Raw genomic sequence first — 23,341 nt, forward strand, 5'->3', positions numbered from 1 at the left:
ATCTAAATATGTTTGCTGGCCAGAGAAGAGATTTGAAGAGCAACAGCGAAAGGGATTGGGGGAACGTGTGTGTGTCACTATAATACATGCTCCACGAGGGCAGGGAGCCTGCTCAATGCTGAGTTCACAGCACATAGAAAAATGGCTGACAAACAGCAATCTCAGTAAAAATTCACTGAATAAACACAGTTAATTTGGAAGTGTTACTAAAAATGTAACATTAAAAATTTGAACTTTTTCCACATCAATACAATTATTAATGGTAACATCAGTCCCATTTTAGACCATCCACTGACCTAGATTGAGCAAATTTTCAAATGTCCATTTCCTCCCAAGGTTAAGGTATTTGTTTTTTTGGGTTTTTTTTTTTTTGGTCTTTTTGCCTTTTCTAGGGCTGCTTTCACGGCATGTGGAGGTTCCCAGGCTAGGGGTCTAATTGGAGCTGTAGCTGCCGGCCTACACCATAGCCACAGCAACATGGGGTTCGAGCCCCATCTGCGACCTACACAACAGCTCATGGCAACTCCAGAACGCTGACCCACTGAGCAAGGCCAGGGATCGAACCCGAAACCTCATGGTTCCTAGTCGGATTCCTTAACCACTGAGTCACAACGGGAACTCCTAAGGTATTTGTTTTTAAAATAATCATTTTGGGAGTTCCCGTCATGGCTCAGGGGAAATGAATCTGACTAGTATCCATGAGGACCCAGGTTCGATACCTGGCCTCAGTGGGTTAAGGATGCCGCATTGCTGTGAGCTGTGGTGTAAGTCACAGACTTGGCTCAGATCTGGTGTTGCTGTGGCTGTGGTGTAGGCCAGCAGCTACAGCTCCGATTTGACCCCTAGCCTGGGAACTTCCATGTGCCCCAGGTGCGGCCCTAAAAAGACAAAAAAAATAAATAAAATAAATAAAATAAAACAATCATTATGGGAGTTCCTGTCATGGCTCAGCGGAAATGAATTTGACTAATATCCATGAGGACATAAGTTCGATCCCTGGCCTGTTCAGTAAGTTAAGGATCCAGCGTTGTGGTGAGCTTCGGTGTAGGTTGTAGATGTGGCTCGGACATGGCGTTGTTGTGGCTGTAGGTGCAGGCCAGCAGCTATAGCTCTGATTCAACCCCTAGCCTGGGAACCTCCATATGCCGCAGATGTGGCACTAAAAAGACAAAAGACAACAAAAAATCATTTTGAAATTTATATAAAATGGACTCATGTGAAACTTTTCTTTCCTTAACATAAAATTAACACATCAACTTTACAGTAGCTGGGATATACTGCTATGAAGAAAAATCAAACTGTGCTAATTCCATTGCTTCTTTGATTATATGAATATTCCCAAATGGCTTTATTTATATGTGTCTAATTCATAAATGCCAGCCCAATATATGCAAAAAGACTTTTCATGCATGGAAAGATGCTACTGGGGTTTCCTCAACCTAAGTTTGCTCAATTTCCAACTGCCACCACGATAATAATTGGAAGAATTTTAACTTTTTTTTTGGTCTTTTGGGGCCTTTTTTAGGGCCACTCCCATTGGCATATGAGATTCCCAGGCTAGGGGTCTAATCACAGCTGTAGCCACTGGCCTACGTCAGAGCCACAGCAACTCGGGATCCAAGCTGAGTCTTCGACCTACACCGCAACTCAGGGCAACGCTGGATCCTTAACCCACTGAGCAAGGCCAGGGATCAAACCCGCAACCTCATGGTTTCTAGCTGGATTCATTAACCACTGTGCCACGACGGGAACTCCTTAACTTTTATTTTTATCACAGCTACAGAGGACAACCCTAATACTGAACTTGAGACAACTAGGAACATGACATGAAAATAAGGCTGAGTGTAATTAAGACTTTGAAAAAAAAACCACAATAAAAATATTTAAATAATCCTTCACAGTAATATAGAACTTAAAAAAAGTTGACATGCAGGGTAAACAGCAAAATTTAAAAAACCCAAATAACCTTTCAAGTTAGAATAGTAAAAAGCAGAGTTTCCATCGTGGGTCAGCGGAAACGAACCTGACTAGCATCTAAGAGGATGCAGGTTCAATCCCTGGCCTCACTCAGTGTGTTAAGGATCTGGCATTGCCATGAGCTGTGGTGAGGGTCACAGATGTGGCTTGGATCTGGCATTGCGGTGGCTATGGTGTAGGCCATTGGCTACAGTTCCAGTCTGACCCCTAGTCTGGGAACCTCTATATGCTGCAGGCGTGGCCTGAAAAAGACCAAAAAAAAAAAAAAAAAAAAAAAAAAGAATAGTAAAAAGCAGTAGACATAGGTATTTAGTAATTCCTAGGATCTTACCTCTAACTGTAAGGCATCTATTTTCTCCTCCTGGCAAGTGTCACCCTCACATTCATACTGTACTATTTTTCCATCTGTTTTACTTGCAACGAGTCGATGGACATAATTATCTAAAGGAAAGAAAGCGTCAACCAAGGCCTGTTTCTTCAGATGAAAGGGTCGCCATATGCCTTTAACTGTGACAACATTTTGGTTTTTATAGATCCAAGTTAAATGCCTTGCTATAATATTTCTTTAAAAATGGGTTAAATCATTTGAATTTTAAAAAGAGTGAGGGGTGAGAGTGTATGTTTATTCTCTTTATAACCTGTGCAATGCAGGCTCTTAAGAGGGGACAGTGCCCTATGGGGCACCGTGAGAACTGGACTTTGCCAGAGCTGTTATGAGATTTCAAGCTGAGAGAGAAAGTGGAGAGGTTCTGACAGAGACGATTTCATACACAATGAATCCAAGTTAGAAAATGAGAGTGGTGTTCACCTCCGGCATAGTCCCAGACTCGATGGTTGGTGAGCTGCATGGCATATGTGTGCTGGGTCTCCTCAAAGTGCTTATAAGCATGTCGGCTTACGTATCGTCCACATCCTATGTGCCCACATATTAAACAAATCCAAAGGTTCTGCCAAGGAGGAGGAAAGATTTTAATTAGTTACATAAAAACACATGGCCTGGTCCACTTAGGGTGGAAACGGGACTGACACAAGGTAAGATTCAGAATTTTTTCTTTTTAAGTGCCGAACCTGTGGCATAAGGAAGTTTCCAGGCTAGGGGTTGAATCAGAGGTGCAGCTGGCAGCCTACGCCACAGTCATAATAATGCCGGATGTGAGCTGCCTCTGCCACTTATGATGCCACGATATCACCAGATCCTTAATCCATTGGGGGAGGCCAGGGATCAAACCTGCATCCTATGGATACCAGCCAGATTCTTTTTTTTTTTTTTTTTGTCTTTTTGCCTTTTCTAGGGCCACTCCCTCAGCATATGGAGGTTCCCAGGCTAGGGGTCAAATTGGAGCTGTAGCCACCAACCTACGCCAGAGCCACAGCAATACAGGATCCACGCTGAATCTGCGACCTACACCACAGCTTACGGCATCGCCGGATCCTTAACCCACTGAGCAAGGCCAGGGATCGAACCCGCAACCTCATGGTTCCTAGTCAGATTCATTAACCACTGAGCCATGATGGGAACTCCTCAGCCAGATTCTTAACCTGCTGAGCCACAATAGGAACTCCCAAGATTTTTGGTTGTTTCTCTAAGGAGCTCTGAATTAATGTTTCTTTTTTTTTTTTTTTTTTTAGGGCTGCAGGTGCAGCATATGGAAGTTTCACAGCATCGCAGGATCCAAACTGCATCTGCAACCTACAGCACAGCTCACAGCAACGCCGGATCCTTAACCAACTGAGTGAGGCCAGGGATCAGACCTGTGTCCTCATGGATGCCAGTCAGATTCCTTAACCACTTAGTGATGATGGGAACTCCTGAATTAATATGTTTAAAACCCAATAAGCAAGGATGCTTTTATGGATCAATTATTTCTTCGCTTTGATCTCTATGGAACTCTATGCAAACAGCAAGAAAAAAATAATTACAATTTATCAACAGAAGTCTAGGCCTTTTCAAAGGCCAAAGAATGAAAGCATAAAGTATTTTGCTTAGGAGTAAAATAGTTTGTGTATTGATTTTTTTTTGCCTGACTTGGGACAAAAAGGAAAAAAAAAAAAATCAGTCTCGAAAAGAATTGGAAAGAATTTAAGCCACACAGGGCAGAAAAAAAACCTCAGACAATTAAAGCTGTGTTCATTATTCTTCTCAACCGCCCTTTACTTACTTCCTGAACACCACACTCAAAACACTTGTTTTCTTCTACTGGCTCTGGTGTCTGACAATATCGGCAAACAGGGCACCTATAAAGGATGACAACAAAAAATTACACAAATTAAATATAGAACCGTTATAGAACCCAAAAGTCAAAAACTAAATTTTATATTCCTCCCTCTTATTTAATACTTTCAGTTCTTCATAACTAAGAATATCACTCAAAAGACAAACACTTTCAAGCCATTCTTAAACAAAATGAAAAAAAAATATACAAAATCTTGATAAATGAGAACAAGGGAGAAGTTTTGATCTTCCTCGTTTTCCACTTTTCTGTCCACAGTTTAGGTAATCAATATTTACAGGTTATAACTAGAGACTTAAGATATTTTCAATCTACCTTATCTTCACTTCCCAAAGTTTTTTTTTTTTTTTTTTTTTTTTTTTTTTGTCTTTTTGTTGTTGTTGTTGCTATTTCTTGGGCCACTCCCGCAGCATATAGAGGTTCCCAGGCTAGGGGTTGAATCGGAGCTGTAGCCACTGGCCTACCCCAGAGCCACAGCAACTCGGGATCCGAGGCGCGTCTGCAACCTACACCACAGCTCACGGCAACGCCGGATCATTAACCCACTAAGCAAGGGCAGGGACCGAACCCGCAACCTCATGGTTCCTAGTCGGATTCGTTAACCACTGCGCCATGACGGGAACTCCCTTCCCAAAGTTTTAAATCATTCAAAATGTATCCTGTCCTCTCAAGGCTGCTCCTAAGAGTTAGAACTAAAATCTGTAGTAAATTTCACTAATTTAAAAAAAGCAAAACAAAATGGTAATGTACCTCATGAAACACATACATTTTATCATATAATGATTTCAAGTGAAGGAAGATACTAGTGCTCCGTGAATACTAAAGTTTGGATTTATAAAAAGCCAATAAAAATGGCACAGAAGTCAAACTCATATAGATATAGAGAAGAAAGTTGGTTACCAGGGACTGAGAAAAGGAGAAAATATGGAGAGGTTGGTCAAGAGGTACAAACTTTCAGTTATGCAAGATGAGTAAGTTGTAAAGAACTGGTGTACATCAATGTTAACTATAGTTGATTATATTGTACTGTGCTCTTTTCTCTTTTTTGTCTTTGGTCTTTTTAGGGAGAACCCATGGCATGTGGAAGTTCCTGGGCTGGGGTCGAACTGGAGCTGCAGATGCCAGCCTACACTACAGCTACAGCAACTTGGGATCCGAGCAGCATCTGTGACCTACACCACAGCTCATGGCAACACTGGATCTTTAACCCACAGAACAAAGCCAGGGATCGAACCCTCATCCTCATGGATGCTAGTCAGGTTCGTTAACCGCTGAGGGAACTCCTGTACCATGTGTTGGTTTTTTTTTTTTTGCTTTTTAGGGCCGAGCCCGTGGCATATGGAGGTTCCCAGGCTAGGGGTCCAATTGAAGCTACAGCTGCTGGCCTACAACACAGCCATAGCAATGCCAGATCCAAGCCACATCTGCGACCTATACCACAGCTCATGGCAACGCTGGATCCTTAACCCACTGAGCAAGGCCAGGGATCCAACCTGAGTCTTCATGGATACTAGTCAAATTCATTTCCACTGAGCCACAATGGGAACTCCTAAATATATATAACTCTTGACCGTCAATTATACCTCAATGAAACTGGAAAAAAAGAAATTGAAAAAATACCATTAACTCTTGTTTATTATATTCAAGACAAAGTAACGCTAAATACCAGGCAGGAACACTTTTGTCCAATGGGCAAAAATGAAAAGTGGGTTATGTTTGAGGCTAAATGAATGGGCACTAAGAAGGAAGAATGCTCAAGACATAACTAGCGTCCCCATGGCTCAGCGGACTAGCATCCATGAGGACGAAGGTTCAATCCCTGGCCTTGCTCAGTGGGTTAAGGATCTGGTGTTGCCCTGAGCTGTGCTAGGTCCCGGATGAGGATTGGATCCAGCATTGCTATGGCTGTGGTGTAGGCCTGGCAGCTATAGCTCTGATTTGACCCTTAGCCTGGGAACCTCCATATGCTGTGGGTTCGGCTCTAAAAAGGCCCCCCCTCCCTGCAAAAAAGAATATAATTTGTTTCACTTGATTACCCCAGTGAACCAATAAAACCAAGCAAAGGAAATAAGCAGGAAGAACACTAAGTCCTTGTCACAGATAAGGACTATGTTTCCCAAGAGAAAGCTAACGGATTTATTGTGTCTCTTTTTTCAGTATCAAAAGAGAAGACAGGAAAACTTGAAGAAATAACAGAAGTGGCAACAGTATACTGAAAGCAGTCTTGTCAAAGGGAGAAACTAGCTCTGGGTCATCCCTTCAGTCTTTGTGGTGGCTGTAGTAGTGGCGGAATTCTGAAATTTAATTTTCTACACTGTTTCAGAATGATTTTTCAGAAATGTATGATCCTGAGAATAAGAAGGCAAAAGGGGGAAAAATTACAAAAGTAAACGTATGTGTACTATATTATTAGCACTCTGTGATATACCATCTCCTCTCTATATTAAAAAATAATTGGGGAGTTCCCGTCGTGGCGCAGTGGTTAACGAATCCGACTAGGAACCATGAGGTTGTGGGTTCGGTCCCTGCCCTTGCTCAGTGGGTTAACGATCTGGCGTTGCCATGAGCTGTGGTGTAGGTTGCAGACGCGGCGCGGCTCGGATCCCGCGTTGCTGTGGCTCTGGCATAGGCCGGTGGCTACAGCTCCGATTCAACCCCTAGCCTGGGAACCTCCATATGCTGCGGGAGCGGCCCAAGAAATAGCAACAACAACAACAACAAAAGACAAAAAAAAAAAAAAAAAAAAAAAAAAAAAAAAAGATTATAAAAAATAATTGGGAGTTCTTGTTGTGGCGAGCGGAAACAAATCCATCTACTATCCATGAAGATGTGGGTTTGATCCCCGGACTTGCTCAGTGGGTTTGGGATCCTGCATTGCTGTGGCTGTGCTGTAGGCCAGCAGCTGTTGTTCGAATTTGACCCCTAGCCTCCGGAACTTCCATATGCCACAAGTGTGGCCCTAAAAAGCAAAAAAGCAAAAAACAGCTTATTAAATTCCTCCTGCTGCCCCTTCAAAAATAATTGTGAATTGTCATCTTATTTTCCTGAGGAGATACTTGGAGAAATCCTGTCAGAATGACCTTCCCTGACAAGAAACCACCCTTTGAGGCCTGGTGCCAATACTATCTTATGTAAGCAGGCCTTCCAGGCCACCCCCATGGGGGAGCCACCTCCATCTCTAGTCTCTACCTTGAGCTCTAAGTATATACGGATATGTGGTTCTCCCTTAGCAGCCTCAATGTCCCTAAGGAGGACGAGTGACTCTCCCCACCTTGGCAATGAAGTGTGCATATACAAAGGCTCAAAAACCCCCTGCTGAAGGCACTGTATGGTTTTGAGGGCAGCTGCCAGGTGGGCTGAATTCTGGTCCCAGTTCCAGCATTCACTATTCTGACACTTTGAGCACGCTAATTTCACTTCTAAGCCTCAGTTTCCTCTCCTGTAAAATGAGGAGGTTGGACAAGATAGTCTCTGAGGAAACTTCCAACTTGAAACAGCTATGGTTCTACAATTTTTTTTTTTTTTTTTTTTTTTTTTTTTTGTCTTTTTGCCATTTCTTGGGCCGCTCCTGTGGCATATGGAGCTTCCCAGCCGAGGGGTCTAATCCGAGCTGTAGCTGCTGGCCTACGCCAGGGCCACAGCAACGGGGGATCCGAGCTGCGTCTGCAACCTACACCACAGCTCACAGCAACGCTGGATCCTTAACCCCCTGAGCAAGGGCAGGGACCGAACCCGCAACCTCATGGTTCCTAGTCGGATTCGTTAACCACTGCGCCACAATGGGAACTCCTGGTTCTACAATTGTTAACTTGTACTGAAAATAAAGCTGGAATGGTGGTATAGCACAGGGAACTGTATAAGGGAAAAGATTTTCAAAAAGTATATATATGCATAACAATCGCTGTGCTGTACTGGCTGAAACATGATACTGTAAATCAATACTTTGACTGAAAGAAAATAAAAATCTGGAGCGGCGGGAAAACAAAGAAGCATCCTGACCTTAAATGCTGTAACAGATGGATACAAGATACAAATAAAACTTTATGGAATGCATACATCTCAGCTTGGCTTTATTCAAGGCAAATTTAAACCTGGACAATTCCCTGAAGAACCCCCAAATGATACCCCAGAAGTGACCAAGGACTCTACAGAACTGGGGCAAGATTCCCCTTCAGTTTAATTAGCCATGGAAAAGCCAGGGTTTATTAATTTGCTCAAAGATATTTACATAGTTCCCCCTGCATCCCATGTGTCTTGCTAAGTGTGAGGGGCAAAGCAGTCACCAGCCAGACAAGGTCTCTGCTCGCAAGGAGGTGGAGAACAGGGAAGGATTCCCATGGACTTTCACCTCTCCTCCCTCCTGGGCTTTGGGATGTGATCTTTCCCTTTGTGCATGCCCCTCCCCGACACCACCCTCTCTGGGTCCTACCCTTCATGTGGCTAATCCCCATGCATCTTCCCTGAGATACTGCCTCCCAGTCAGTGCTGGCTGCGTCAGGGCCTATTCTCTAGTCACAACACTGCTTCTTTGTAACACTTTTGGTGTCTGTGACTTCAGTTATTTGTGTGATTATTTGATTTTGCACCTTCCCCTCTGTACTGAGAAATCCATGAGGCCAGGGTCTAGCTAAGACCCACAACACAGTTTGCAAAGGGAGCAGCAACCTTTGATGAAACAAAACAAAACAAACCATACAGGTTATACCTCATTTCTTTGTCTACATAATGCCACCCGACAAATAAAGCCTCTGCTGCGTCCGGAAACAGGACACCACAATGGTGTGTGTGTCTCACACTTAGTTATTAGTGTTACTACTGGCCACTGAGTCATCAATAGCACAATAAACCCAAGATGTGAGATTTCTGTAGCCCAGCAATCTTTGGTAAGAAAGCCAAAGTAAATGGTAGACATGAAATGCAAGCGATAAACAAGATTTTAAACCCAGACATCATTTTTTTTCCTGTCTTTTAAGGTCAGTGCCTGAGGCACATGGAGGTTCCCAGGCAAGGGGTCTAATCGGAGCTGCGGCTGTCGGCCTGCGCCAGAGCCACAGCAACGCCAGATCCGAGCCGCGTCTGCGACCTACACCACAGCTCAGGGCAATGCTGGATCCTTAACCCACTGAGCAAGGCCAGGGATTGAACCCGCAACCTTATGGTTCCTAGTCGGATTCATTTCCGCTGCGCCACGATGGGAACTCCTAGACCTAGAAGTCATTTTGACATGAGCCTCGAAGTCATGCTTTACTTTTTCTTTTCTTCCTTCTCATTTTCTGGGTCTTGAAAGAACAACTTGTGCTGCTCTGGGACATTCCACAAGGATTTGGAATCAGCATACCAACAGGACTTGGTCTAGGAATGCTGACTCCCACCTGAGCTGAGGAAAGTGAAGAAGCAATGTGGAAGGCCCTTCTATGTGTCATCTTTATCATCCTGCTACCCAGGCTTATAAATTCAAATACTTGGAGTGTTTCATCTTGGGAGGTGGCCGTTCTTAATCCTAGGAAGGGATAACAATGCACTTTGACAGGGTGGGGGGTGAGCTCCCGCACTCACGTCGTGTCGTCCCAGCGCTGTAGACACTGGCTGTGGAAGCTGTGGTTACATAAGGTGGTGAGGATGCCATTCACGGACTCGTCCATGCGCTCCAGACACACCGTGCACTTGGGGAGCTCGGTCAGGTCCATCACGGGGAGGCTGGCACCCTACAGGGAAACACCTTGAATAAGCCTCACTCATCATCCACGGGTTCAAACTTTTTTTCTTTTTTTTTAAGTAACAGTTTTCCTGTTACTTTTTGATTCCTGGCAGGATGTTCCCAGTATTATTGCTCTGTGGAAAATAACCTAAATTGGTAAGATTTTCATCCATGCAACAAATACTAATTTAGCATATCCTATAGTCCCAGCACTGTGCTGGGCACTCGGGACACCCTAGTGAACAAAGCAGACAAAGATCCTGTCCTGGTGGAGCTGACATTCCAGGAAGGGAGACTGCTGACAGAATCATAACAAAGAATCTAAAAGTTACCAGATGCCTAGTTCATGGCCACGACTATAAAGGAAGATAAAAAAGCAGGAGAATAGGAGTGGATCTCAATGATTTTTCCACAGCGCAAATTAAAACTTAACACTTTCTGCTAAGTGATAATTGTATCAAGAACACTGATTTATTTATTCATTTAATACATGCTTACTAAGTCCCTGTTATGTGTGCCAGACACTGTTCAAGGTATGGAACAACGGTGAGCAAAAACAGGTTCAATAAGTCCCCAAACACAAAGTCTGTTCTTGTCCTTACAGAGCTTAGCATCTAGTGGAGACAAAATTCCACATTTTATTTTTTCTTTTTTGGCTGCCCTGTGGCATATGGAGTTCCTGGGCCAGGGATCAGATCTGAGCCACAGTCTCAACCTAAGCAGCAGCTGAGGCAATGCCGGATCTTTAACCCACTGTGCCAGGCTGGGGATCGAATCTGCATCCCAGTGCTCCCAAGATGCCGTAAATCCTGTTGTGCCACAGCTCAACCTTTTTAAAAAGTGTAATCACCAACCGTCTTAAGTGCTACGGAAGAAAAGTACAGGAAGCTATAACAGGGTGTGAAATAAGGGGCATAATGGTCTAGGTGGTCAAGAAAGGCACCTCTAACTCAACAATGTCTGACTCAAGCCCTGCCAGTGGTAAGACTATTGATGCAGAGTGAGGCGGCATCCCAATAAGGACCACTGAGAAAAGTCGTATTAGTCCACAGTCCCTGAAGAGCACACATTTATAGGAAATCTCTTAAGAAGCTGTGTTCATTTAGAAAATTTCTAAAACCAACATCTTGCACAGCACCTGGCCAAAGGGAAGACAGGTTTCATCATTTGCCCATTTTTATTTTACTAAGTCTAATGACAGAACAATTTAATCAGAACTTATTCCCATCAAGCTGAATTCAAATTAAAAAAACCTTTACGTATACATTTTTTTTTGCTTTTTTAGGGCTGCACGCATGGCATATGGAATTTCTCAGGCAAGGGGTCTAATCAGAGCTGCAGCTAGGAGCCTATGCCACAGCCATGCAGGAATCAGGCTGCATCTGCAACCTACACCACAGCTCATGGCAATCCAGATCCTTAACCCACTGAGCAAGGCCAGGGATCAAACCCAAGTCTTCATGGATACTAGCTGGATTTGTTACTGTTGAGCCACAACGGGAACTCTAGGTCTACTTTAAAGGAAAAGGAATGGAGTCCCTGCCATGGTGCAGTGGGTTAAGAATCCAACTGCAGCAGCTCAGGTTGCTGCGAAGGTGCAGGTTCAATCCCCTGCCTGGTGCAGTGGGTTAAAGGATTTGGTGTTGCCACAGTTGCGGCGTAGGTTGCAGCTGTAGCTCAAATTCAATGCCTGGCCCAGCAACTTCCATATCCTGGGGGTATGGCAGTAAAAGAAAAAAAAGAATGTTTAAAAAAAAAAAAAGAGTTCTCTTGTGATGTAGCAGGTTAAGGACCCTATGTTGTCACTGCTGTGGCTTGGGTTACTGCTGTGGCATAGGTTCAACCCCTGATCCAGGAACTTCCAGATGCCTTAGGTGCAGCAAAAAAAAAAAAAGAAAAGAAAGGGGAATATTAAAAGTGTAACAAGGAATTCCCATCACGGCGCAGCAGAAACAAACCCAACTAGGAACCATGAGGTTGTGGGTTTGATCCCTGGCCTCACTCAGTGGGTTAAGGATCCAGCATTGCTGTGAACTGTGGTGTAGGTGGCAGACATGGCTCGGATCTCACGATGCTGTGGCTGTGGTGTAGGCTGGTGGCTACAGCTCCGATTGACCCCTAGCCTGGGAACCTCCATATGCTGTAGGTGCGGTCTTAAAAAGCTTAAAAACAAAAAAAAGTGTAACGTGCTGAATCTACTACTTTATAAAATGATTCAAGTGAGCACGTATTATAGGAAAGCTTCCTACGGGGGTAGGAGATCAGAGCAATTACAAATTGTTATCAAAACAGAATCAAGAGGAGTTTCTGGAGTTCCCGTCATGGCGCAGTGGTTAACGAATCCGACTAGGAACCATGAGGTTGTGGGTTTGATCCCTGGCCTTGCAGTGGGTTAAGAATCCGGCGCTGCCATGCACTGCAGTGTAGGTCGAAGACGCGGCTCGGATCCCGTGTTGCTGTGGCTGTAGCATAGGCCATCAACTACAACTCTGATTCAACCCCTAGCCTGGGAACCTCCATATGCCGCAGGAGCAGCCCTAGAAAAGGCAAAAAGCCAAAAAAAAGAGAGGAGTTCCCATCATAGCTCAGTGGATTAAGAATCTGACTAGTGGAGTTCCCGTCGTGGCGCAGTGGTTAACGAATCCGACTAGGAACCATGAGGTTGCAGGTTCGATCCCTGCCCTTGCTCAGTGGATTAACGATCCGGCGTTGCCGTGAGCTGTGGTGTAGGTCGCAGACGCGGCTCGGATCCCGCATTGCTGTGGCTCTGGCGTAGGCTGGCAGCTACAGCTCCGATTCAACCCCTAGCCTGGGAACCTCCATATGCCGCGGGAGCAGCCCAAGAAATAGCAACAACAACAACAACAACAAAAAAGACAAAAGACAAAAATAAATAAATAAATAAATAAGAATCTGACTAGTATCCATGAGGACTCGGGTTTGATCCTTGGCCTTACTCAGTGGGTTAAAGATCTGGTATTGCTGTGAGCTGTGGTGTAGGGAGCAGATGAGGCTGGGATCCCACACTGCTGTGGCTGTGGCACAGGCCAGCACACCCTGGCCTACGATTCGACCCCTAGCCTGGGAACTTCCATGGGCCACAGATGCAGCCCTAAAAAGAAAAACAAACAAAACAGAATCAAGAATTAGGACAAAAATCAAGGGTTAATATTTAAAACAAGAACATTTCTTTTAGCCTACAGTCAATGTTTCATTGATCTGGAATAGAAACATATTCAAATTCAATTTTCTTTTTTGGCCACACCTGGGCCAGGGATTGAACCCAAGCCACAGCATCAACCCCAGCTGGTGCAGTGACAATGCTGGATACTTAACCTGCTGTGCCACAACAGAACTCTGATAATACTCTTTTTTAAAAAGAATATGTTGGACAATTATTAAAAATTGGGGTAAAATTCACATAATGAAAAATCTGCCATTTTAAAGTGTCTAATTCAGTGGTTTTTAGCATATTTACAAAGTTGTGCAACTACCACCGCCAAAAGAAACCTTATCCTTGTTAGCAGTCGATCCTCACTTCTTTCTCCCCCACTAATCTACTTTCTGTTACTATGGACTGACCTATTCTGTACATTTAAACAAATAATCCCCACCCCCCACCATTTCCAAAGATCATTAACATTCAAATTTATACTGTTCCAGTATATTTATATCAAATATAAGAATTATTCACACTTACATCTTCAGATTTCAGTACTTCAGCCCTCTCCACATAGACCAACTGGCAGACATCATCTTCTATTGAGTTGAACTGGCGGCCGTTACAAGCCATATAAAAACTATCTGCATCAGCCTAGGTACACCAATGGGGAAAAGGAAAAAGTTAAGGAGAGGTATCCTGAAAACATACCTCATATTCAAGTTGCATGGCTTCAATTATTCTCTTCATCACCTTTAAAATTTGTACTCAAGAGAAAAAGCAACCACCAAAAGTAATATCTACAGCAGCAGGTTCATAGGCTAATGAACTCTGCAGGTCAACAGCCTACATTTCTATATTTTTTCCTCATACATGACAGTTTCACTTGAACACACAGAAGCTACCAAAGTGCAATAAACTGACAGCTACTACACTTTTAATATGTATTCAACCAGCTGTAGTCAACATTTCCCTTGATGTCATTTTTTTTTTTTTTTTTGCCTCTAGTCAGCACTTCCACAGTAGCTGAAAGTCAATGCTTATTTTTGCAAAGCTTGGAACCAAATAATAACCAATGATTGTTATGGAAGAGCTCCTTTAAACAAATGTCAGCATCTATGTGAGAAAAATAGAGGACCAGTGGACCAGGAATGGAGAGAACTGGCAATCCCTTCTTTTCAATAAACCAAATAATAGCAATACATGAGTCAGATGAAGATCCCATCAAGAGGTTTTAAACAAGCGAAAAAGTAATACCAAAAGCAAAACTCTTGGCCAAGGTCAAGAGGTTCAAGATGAACCAGCCTTTAAAACACTAACAGTCCTTGGAGTTCCTGTCATGGCTCAGTGGTTAACGAAGCCGACTAGGAACCATGAGGTTGCGGGTTTGATCCCTGGCCTTGCTCAGTGGGTTAAGGATCCGGCGTTGCTGTGAGCTGTGGTGTAGGTTGCAGACATGGCTCGGATCCTGTGTTGCTGTGGTTCTGGTGTAGGCCAGCGGCTATGGCTCTGATTAAACTCGTAGCCTGGGAACCTCCATATGCCATGGGAGCCGCCCAAGAAATGGCAAAAAGACAAAATAAAATAAATAAAAAAAATAAAACACTAACAGTCCTTGAGTTCTTGTCGTGGCTCAGCAGAAACAAATCTGACTAGTATTCATGAAGACGCAGGTTCAATCCCTGGCCTTGCTCAGTGGGTTAAGGATGCCAGCGGCTACAGCTCTGATTTGACCCCTAGCCTAGGAATCTCCATATGCCGTGGGTGCAGCCCTAAAAAGCCAAATAAATAAAATAATATAAAATACTAACATCTTGTCCCCTTGGGTGGAAGACAGATGAAATCTGTGGAAACAGTCCCCTGCAGGAAAAGCTGCAGAGGTGCATACGCATCTGTGTATGTGGACAGAAGTAAACCAAACCCTCTAGTCTAGCCTTAGTAGAAAGTAACAAAGAGACAATTCCAGTCTTTAAAGCTCAGCAATTTTTAGAGGCAGCTGAGAGGCCAAGGCTTGCCTAGAGTTCACTCCCACACAGGCATTAGCCCAAACATAGCAAGCTCTGTGCTTTGGCGCTACCACTAAAGACAAGCTGCTTAAAGAGAGCAAGGATGCTCTGCAAAAGGAAATGCCACACAGTGAACCTCTAGGAAGAGATACACATTGTACCACGCAAAAATAGTTCTGGCTGTCTACCCTTACAGGGTTCTGAATCTCACAGCCACTTTAAGTTTTTTAGCAGCTTTTAATTTCACTCCCGTAATATAATTCAAGTGTGGATTCTTGACTGTTTATCTTTAATATGATCAAGCAAGCTAAGCCACTAAGGAAGGATGATCAATCTGATCAATTCTGAACACAGATTTTGGGATTTTGTTATGGGGATGTGGGGAGAGGCTTTCCTTAAGGAAACAATCTGTGTATTAGGTACAGTGCATTTGAGCTTTAAAATGTTAAAAGCTAGTTTTTGCATAATGAATCTCTTTAATACTATGAAGCAGCAGCCCCAAATAGCTTCTCCCATTTTTCAAGAGCAACAGCTTTTTCCTGAGGTGTTTTCCAATTAATAAGCAGCAGTGAGCAACTGGACTCACGCACGAGGGAAATGAGGGCCCTGGGATAGCTCTTGATGGCCTCTTGCATGAAAAGGAGTGGTGGCAGACGTGACAGCTGAGGACCAGAGGCCCCTCCAAAGACCTCCAGCTTTGTAGGTGCTCCTCAGCCACAAAGCCTCCTCAGAGGAAGGGACAAGGTTTGTGATACTGGGAACGTGACAAAACCTACACAACACCAGATACATCATTCCTTTTTGGGGGGAGTTAGCTATATTAAAGAAGCATATGTTTGAACACATTGTTCTCTTCTTTAAAATCTTGGTCTTAGAACTGTAGCTTCACTTGCTGGCATATTTACTGAGCACCCAGCATATGCCAGGCACTGTGCTAGCAACAGGACAAGAGCAGGGAACAAAATACACATGGTTCTTATTTCAACCCACCACTGAAAGGCACAACACAAAAGCCAACTGCCAAAAAAACACAGAAAACTCTTTTTTTGGATATAGAACCCCAGGTTTAAAGAAACCCTGTTTTTTTTTTTTCCCCCCAGTCTTTTGATTTTATTGTTTTCTTCTCAGGAGAAAAAGAAAAAGAAAAATCTATTATGATCAAGTCCCTTTACTGTCCCAGTGATCAATTAGTGCTGAGACCATACTTTTACTTCTCAAAAGAGGGGTCTCATAGGCCTATGAATGAAAGAGTACAAATGAAAATGAGCCAACAAACTCCATTGACAGGTTATGTTCTCTTTTGCCCCAAAGATTTACAAAATTCAACCCTCTTCTGACTTCCTGTACCCCGAATTACAAATTCCTTACTAGAAGACTATGTTTCTTTCCTAAAGGTCACAGAACAACTCTGCAGGCACATCTAACACCTCCAGCATAAAGAAAGCTAAGGCCAACAGAACCTTAAGGAATAAAAAGAAAGTTACCTGCCCAGGCCATGGAGTCAGGCTGCCTGTGTTTGAATCCTAACTCTGACACTTACTAGCTGTGCAGCCTTGGGCAAGTGGCTTATCTATGTTTTATGACACCTACCTCATGGCATAGTTGAGAGGATTCAGAGCTAATGCATGAAAGCACTTAGTACAGGCCTGGCATCTAGTAAGTCCTTAAGGGTTGGTGACTATTGAGTCTATTCTCATTAGGGTGCAATAAATCCCTGACAGGATAAGCCTCGGACCCTAAAATTCAGCATTACAGAAAAACTATACAATGCATAATACCAAGGTCAAGGGTTCTATGCCTAGAGCGTGTAGTAGAAAGCTGTATCAGAGTATCCTGTCAACTTAAGCAATCTGCACTTGGTACAGGGACAGAGGTGGAGAAATAATGTATAAGTACAAAGAAAATCCATTAAGAGTAACAAAATTAGAGTTACTGTCTTGGTGCAGTGTAAATGAATCTGACTAGCATCCATGAAGATGCAGGTTTGATCCCTGGCCTCAATCAGTGGGTTGAGGATCTAGTGTTGCCATAAGCTGTGGTGTAGGTCACAGATGTGGCTTGGATTTGGCGTTGCTGTGGCTGTGGCTGCATGTAGGCCAGCAGCTACAGCTCCAATTGGACCCCTAGCCTGTGAATCTCCATATGCTATGGGTGTGGCCCCAAAATAAAAGATAAAAGAACAAAACAAAAAACCCAAAAAACAAACCAAAAAACAAAAAAATCCAGTAACAAAATTTCCATAGCCCTATATGTAGACTGTAAAGAATGGCATGTGCTACAGGGAAGTTTGTGGGGTTTTTTTGTTTTGCTTTGTTTTTTTCTACTTTTTAGGGCCGGCACTTGAGGCATATGGAAGTTCCCAGGCTAGGGGTCAAATCGGAGCTACAGCCACCAGCCTAGGCCAGAGCCACAGCAATTGCGGGATCCGAGCCTCGTCTGCGACCTACACCACAGCTTAGGGCAATGCTGGATCCTTAGCCCACTGAGCAAGACCAGGGATCGAACCCACAACCTCATGGTTCCTAGTCGGATTTGCTAACGACTGAACCATGAGAAGAATTCCAAAAGTCTAATACATTCTTAAACATTTTGCTCCCAATCTGTTTCTGGGATTTTCCTTGTGTTACTTGCTGATCACCCCTGCTTGTTCAGTAAAAGCTCTAGGTAAAATATTGCCATTACACAATTTTTTGCAAACAGTGAACCTCTTCCCTTCTCCATACTTTCATCCCACTCCTGCTGGAAGAGGACTACACACTAGGGATTAAAGGTGAGGACCAAAATTCCAGTTTAGTCACTTATTTCTAGCTGTATAACCCTGGCCAAATCACTAACCTCTCTCTGCAGTCAGTTTCGTCATATGTAAAACAAGGATAACAACAGTTGGTGGCACAGGGCAGCAGTGAGGATTATATGACATAATTCATGAGAGTCACTCAGCAGAATGAGTGGCACAGAATAAGCAGTCAATAAAGGTTGCATGTTATCATCAATATCATTAGATGTAAGATTTAACATAACACTTGCCCATTGTTTGCAAAGCTCCTCAGTGACCTTGGAAGGTCTTTAGCAGTCAGTGAAAGCAGCTGTTAAGGGCTCTTCTCTGTTCTCAATATCAACTTGTAAGGCTAAGCCTACAGGACCAGTGAAGCACGTTTTAAATGTCTCCTTCAAAGGTGTGATGCTTTGCTGTTGTTGTTTTTTTAACTGTTTGATTTTATTTCTCTATTTTGTCTCATTAATGCTTTCTGTGACATCTTTTTTCAGATGGACAACTTCAAATAGATTAGTTAAGCTTAATAACTTTTTTCTTTTTCTTTTTCAGCCACCCCCATGGCATGCAGAAGTTCCTAGGGCCGTGGAAGTTCCTAGGTCAGAGCTGCAACCTAGGCCACTAGGCCGGGCTGAGGATCAAACCTGCACCTCCATGGAGACAAGCCAGACTGTTAACCCACTGTGCCACAGCGGGAACTCCAGGTGTGTTGCATTTAAAAATAACATCTGTGTACCCTCTTGTACACAGAATTCTACATTAAGGGTTCTTTTTCAGTGACCGACTGAATGGGTACAAATATAATCCAATTCTCTAAATTCTTTCCCCTTGGCCAGTGAATGGCTGCTACTGCTGTCAACTCTGGATTTTTGTAATGAGGAGATGATAAGTGGGCCTTGGTGTCTGGTCAGAGGCAATGGCAAACGAGCCTAGAGGCACACCCATATCTTTATCCATCCATAAGTTGTAAGTGTTTATCTGTGGCAAATTTAGGAAGGCTGTTCATCAGTGAGGTGAGAAAGAAGATGCATTTCAAAACCTAATGAAAGTTCAAAATATAACAGGACATAAAAAATAAAAACAGGAGTTCCCTTGTAGCTCACCAGGTTAAGGATCTGGTATTGCCACTGCTGTGGCGTGGGTTTGAGGCCTGGCCTAGGAACTTTTGAATGTCATAGGTATGGCCAAAAAAACAAAACGTAACACCAAACTGAATGAAACCTATGGATAAAGCAGCCCTTTAATAACCTGAGTAACACCTAAAGATTACATCATTTTTATATTCATATAGAAACATGCATACTTCTAAGAATGAAAATGTAAAACCAAGAGAGTATCTATCATTTTTAGAACTGAGATTCATGCAAAATGATGCTTAATCCAACAAGAAATGGATTGGATGGCAAAACCTTCCTAAATTAAAACCTCTGTTAAAATATGCAAGTACTGGAGTTCTCGTAGTGGCTCAGTGGTTAACAAATCTGACTAGCATCCATGAGGATGCAAGTTCAATCCCTGGCTCAGTGGGTTAAGGATCTGGCGTTACCGTGAGCTGTGGTGTAGGTCGCAAACGCAGCTTGGAAACCTTGTTGCTGTGGCTGTAGGCTGTGGCCAGCAGCTACAGCTCTGACTGGACCCCTAGCCTGGGTACGATGCCACAGGTGCAATCCTAAAAAGAAAAAAAAAAAAAAAAAAAAGTTAAGTACTTTAACAAGCTTAAAATATCGTCTTTTTTGTGTGTGTCTTTTTGGGGTCATACCTGCGGCATATGGAGGTTCCCAGGCTAGGGGACCCAATTGGAGCTGTAGCTGCTGGCCTATCCCACAGCCACAGCCACATGGGACCCAAGCTGCATGTGCAACCTACACCACAGCTCATGCCAACACCCGATTCTTAACCCACAGAGTGAGGCTAGGGTTAGAACCTGTGTCCTCATGGTTACTAGTCAGATTCGTTTCTGCTGAGCCACAACGAGAATTCTCATCATTCTTTTAGTGTTTCTGTTTCTCTGTTGCAGTGATTCCTAACTAGACCTAAAGCATCTTTAATAATTCAAGGAATGTCATAAAACTCCTCTTGTCACCAAAACTAAAAAAAGATTTTCTAAAATGCACCAAAGAACACCTACTAAAAAGAGAAAGAGAGAAGCAGGGGCACAGTTTTACAATGCCAGGTAGTCATATAGTATCAACCTCAAAAAGGTTGGGAACTACTGTTCTAACTACAGTTCTAACTATAGTTACTACTGGATAAACAACCCCCCCCTGAAATTTCATACTCAATCAGATTTATATATAAAGCAGGTACACATCAGAATTGCATGTCTGCTGAATTAGAAATATTTCTACAATTATAACAATATTCTAGAATATATCAAGACGCTTTAGAAATATTTCTAGAGTTATAATAATACTCCAAAAGATATCAATAGCCTAGAAGACATCACGTGCAAAACACTGTAAATCACACAGGGCTAGTACACAGTTTCAAAAACACAGTTGCTGTGGCAAAGAGATTTTTAATATCTTAACTTTTACCTGTGCACTAAACTTTATCAGCACCATATATTGATTTGGAGTAGAGTCTCTGATGATTTTCATTTGTTCAATTACTTCATTAAATGGGGCGACAAACTTCATAAGGTCATGACTGGTCATTGTAGCAGGGACTGTGAGAATACACAGCATGGCACTGCGCCTCACATCTTCTTTTAAGGAGGTCATCTTACTAATAAGACAATAATTAGACTGTCTTGAATAGACAAGGTATAGTTAGTTCAAACAACACTAATTAGACAACTTTTATGGCCAAGAATATTGGGAAAAAAAAGTGTAAAACCTTATAAACAGATTGTTATTTTACTTGAAAATACATACAACATGGGAAAATGCAGAATCCCTTAAACGTACCTCCAGCAGCTTAAGGTAAGCTTTGATATGTTCTACATTATACCCACCACTGATATTTTTACCCTTCAGTTAAAGGCTCTTATGGATATAAATCTCCATTAGGCAAATTTCCAGCTTGTGTTCTGTAGCTTAAATAATATTGACTATGATTAGATAACTTAGAAGCACAACTCTAACCATGGACTTCTCTCAAAGGGTCTAGAAGAGAAAAGAGTTTTAAATATAGAGAATTCTGAACCATGAGGTGACGACTCTGAAGATTACAGAAAGTGTTGCTGGGTTGGAATATCTGGAACAGAGGGGAGAGAAAAACTCCCACATTGAAATTTGCTTCTGAAATGCTGCCAACTCACTTTAAAAGCTGTGATCCAAAACGGCTACCTGAGTATTCTGTTTCAGTGGGGACCTAGCAAACAAGTCAGGACAAGGACAGTCTTTAAAGAGATCAGCTGCCAATTATTCAAGGAACTGGTGGCCCAGCTTATAGACTATCTAGAAAACCACTTCCTTTCCTTTGGCCTCCAGCAAGCCTTGTTTGGACCACAGAAACAGGTAAAAAGAGGAGGTGAAATTGCAACTCATTAAGTGACTTCTTGGCAGCTTCTTTAGTAATGACTTTGTGAGAATAAGAAACTATAACGATGTTACGGATCATTTACTATTTTTCTTTCTTTTTTTTTTTTTTTAAATCTTCCTTCCAGAGTTCCCGTCGTGGCGCAGTGGTTAACGAATCTGACTAGGAACCATGAGGTTGCGGGTTCGATCCCTGCCCTTGCTCAGTGGGTTAACGATCCGGCGTTGCCGTGAGCTGTGGTGTAGGTCACCGACGCAGCTTGGATCCCATTTTGCTGTCGCTCTGGTGTAGGCTGGTGGTTACAGCTCCGATTCGACCCCTAGCCTGGGAACCTCCCATATGCCGAGGGAGCGGCCCAAGAAATGGCAAAAAGACAAAAAAAAAAAAAAGAATCCAACTAGGAACCATGAGGTTGTGGGTTCGATCCCTGCCCTTGCTCAGTGGGTTAACGATCCGGCGTTGCCGTGAGCTGTGGTGTAGGTCACCGACGCAGCTTGGATCCCATTTTGCTGTCGCTCTGGTGTAGGCTGGTGGTTACAGCTCCGATTCGACCCCTAGCCTGGGAACCTCCCATATGCCGAGGGAGCGGCCCAAGAAATGGCAAAAAGACAAAAAAAAAAAAAAGAATCCAACTAGGAACCATGAGGTTGTGGGTTCGATCCCTGGCCTTGCTCAGTAGGTTAAGGATCCGGCGTTGCTGTGAGCTGTGGTGTAGGTCACGGACGTGGCTCAGATCCCGCATTGCTGTGGCTGTGGTGTAGGCTGGCGGCTACAGCTCTGATTAGACCCCTAGCCTGGAAATCTCCATATGCGCGGGAGTGGCCCTAGAAAAGGCAAAAAGACAAAAAGACAAAAAAAAAAAACAACAAAAAAAACTTCCCTCCTTTCAATTTCTCAAACGCCTGCCTGCCTACCTTCTTAGGGATTATTTTCTTAGGTATTTTCTCTAGAAATGTATCTTTCATAATAAACTTTGACCCCATCAACAAGATTTAACCAAATATAAAACATCTAAGAATTAACACACAATATATGGAAGTACTATCCCTCTGACACTTAAAACATCCACTTCCCTTCAGGGCAAGAAATTTTCCTCTGCCCCATGGCAAAAGATAAGGTCAAAAGAAAAGAGGGTTTTCTTACTTTGTCTTATATAGATGCATAATACCATGAACTATTTCAACTGAAGGGTTTCCACTGAAGAAGGAAATCTGGTCTGGAAGCTGTTTGGATGGAGAATCGGGAGCACCGTTTACACATTCTTTACTTTGATCTTTACTTCTCTGTGCAGTAGGGGATGCTTCTGAAGACTTCCTTTCTTCCTCTGTAGCTTCCAGCTCATCTTTCACAAACCAAAAATGAGCAGATTATAAAGTGATAGGAAATGTGCTGGCTGAGGTTAGCAGATGTAAGCTATTATCTATAGAATGGATAAACAAGGTCCTACTGTTTAGCACAGGAAACTACATTAAATACCCTGTAATAAACCACCATGGAAAAGAATATTAATTTAAAAATGTCTATATTTGTATAACTAAGTCACTTTGCTGTAGAGCAGAAATTACAATTTTGTAAATCAACTATAATTTAAAAAAAGAAATATGTCATCATGGTGCAGTGGAAAAGAATCCGACTAGGAACCATGAGGTTGTGGATTCGATCCCTGGCCTTGCTCAGTGGGTTAAGGATCCGGCGTTGCCGTGAGCTGTGGTGTAGGTGGAAGACTCAGCCTGGATCCCGAGTTGCTGTGGCTGTGGTATAGGCTGCCAGCTGGAGCTCTGATTTGACCCCTAGCCCGGGAACCTCCATATGCTGGGGGTGAGGCCCTAAAAAGCAAAAATAAATAAAATAAATAAATATGCTAAAGGATTCTAACTAGATAAAGACTTTGAATCAGAAAAATAAACTTTTTTTTTTTTTTTTCCCTATCTTTTGCCTTTTCTAGGGCTGCATCCGCGGCATATGGAGGTTCCCAGGCTAGGGGTCCAATAGGAGCTGTAGCTGCCAGCCTAC

General features: G+C 43.0%; 1 protein-coding gene across 6 annotated transcripts in view; it reads right to left on the reverse strand.

The window, feature by feature from the left end:
- Nucleotides 1-23,341, reverse strand: part of BRAP (BRCA1 associated protein) — a 41,070-nt gene that overhangs the window by 14,181 nt on the left and 3,548 nt on the right. Inside the window, exons 3-9 of one of the 6 annotated variants that reach the window (XM_021073840.2) lie at nt 22,472-22,670; nt 20,383-20,572; nt 13,607-13,720; nt 9,765-9,913; nt 4,137-4,212; nt 2,786-2,924; nt 2,309-2,418 (exon numbers count right to left, since the gene is read on the reverse strand). In XM_021073840.2, the coding sequence (XP_020929499.1) occupies nt 2,309-2,418; nt 2,786-2,924; nt 4,137-4,212; nt 9,765-9,913; nt 13,607-13,720; nt 20,383-20,572; nt 22,472-22,670 (977 nt within the window). Of the gene's footprint in view, nt 1-2,308; nt 2,419-2,785; nt 2,925-4,136; nt 4,213-9,764; nt 9,914-13,606; nt 13,721-19,391; nt 19,510-20,382; nt 22,671-23,341 lie in introns of those variants that run through there. The other 5 variants (XM_084996351.1, XM_084996349.1, XM_084996352.1 and 2 more) reach the window with 5 other exon arrangements.

This window comes from Sus scrofa, chromosome 14 (assembly GCF_054392235.1).
Source record: "Sus scrofa isolate SSC_HxYL_T2T_F1_AM1 chromosome 14, Sscrofa_HxYL_maternal_Yorkshire_Landrace_v2.0, whole genome shotgun sequence".
Taxonomy (NCBI): Eukaryota; Metazoa; Chordata; class Mammalia; order Artiodactyla; family Suidae; genus Sus; species Sus scrofa.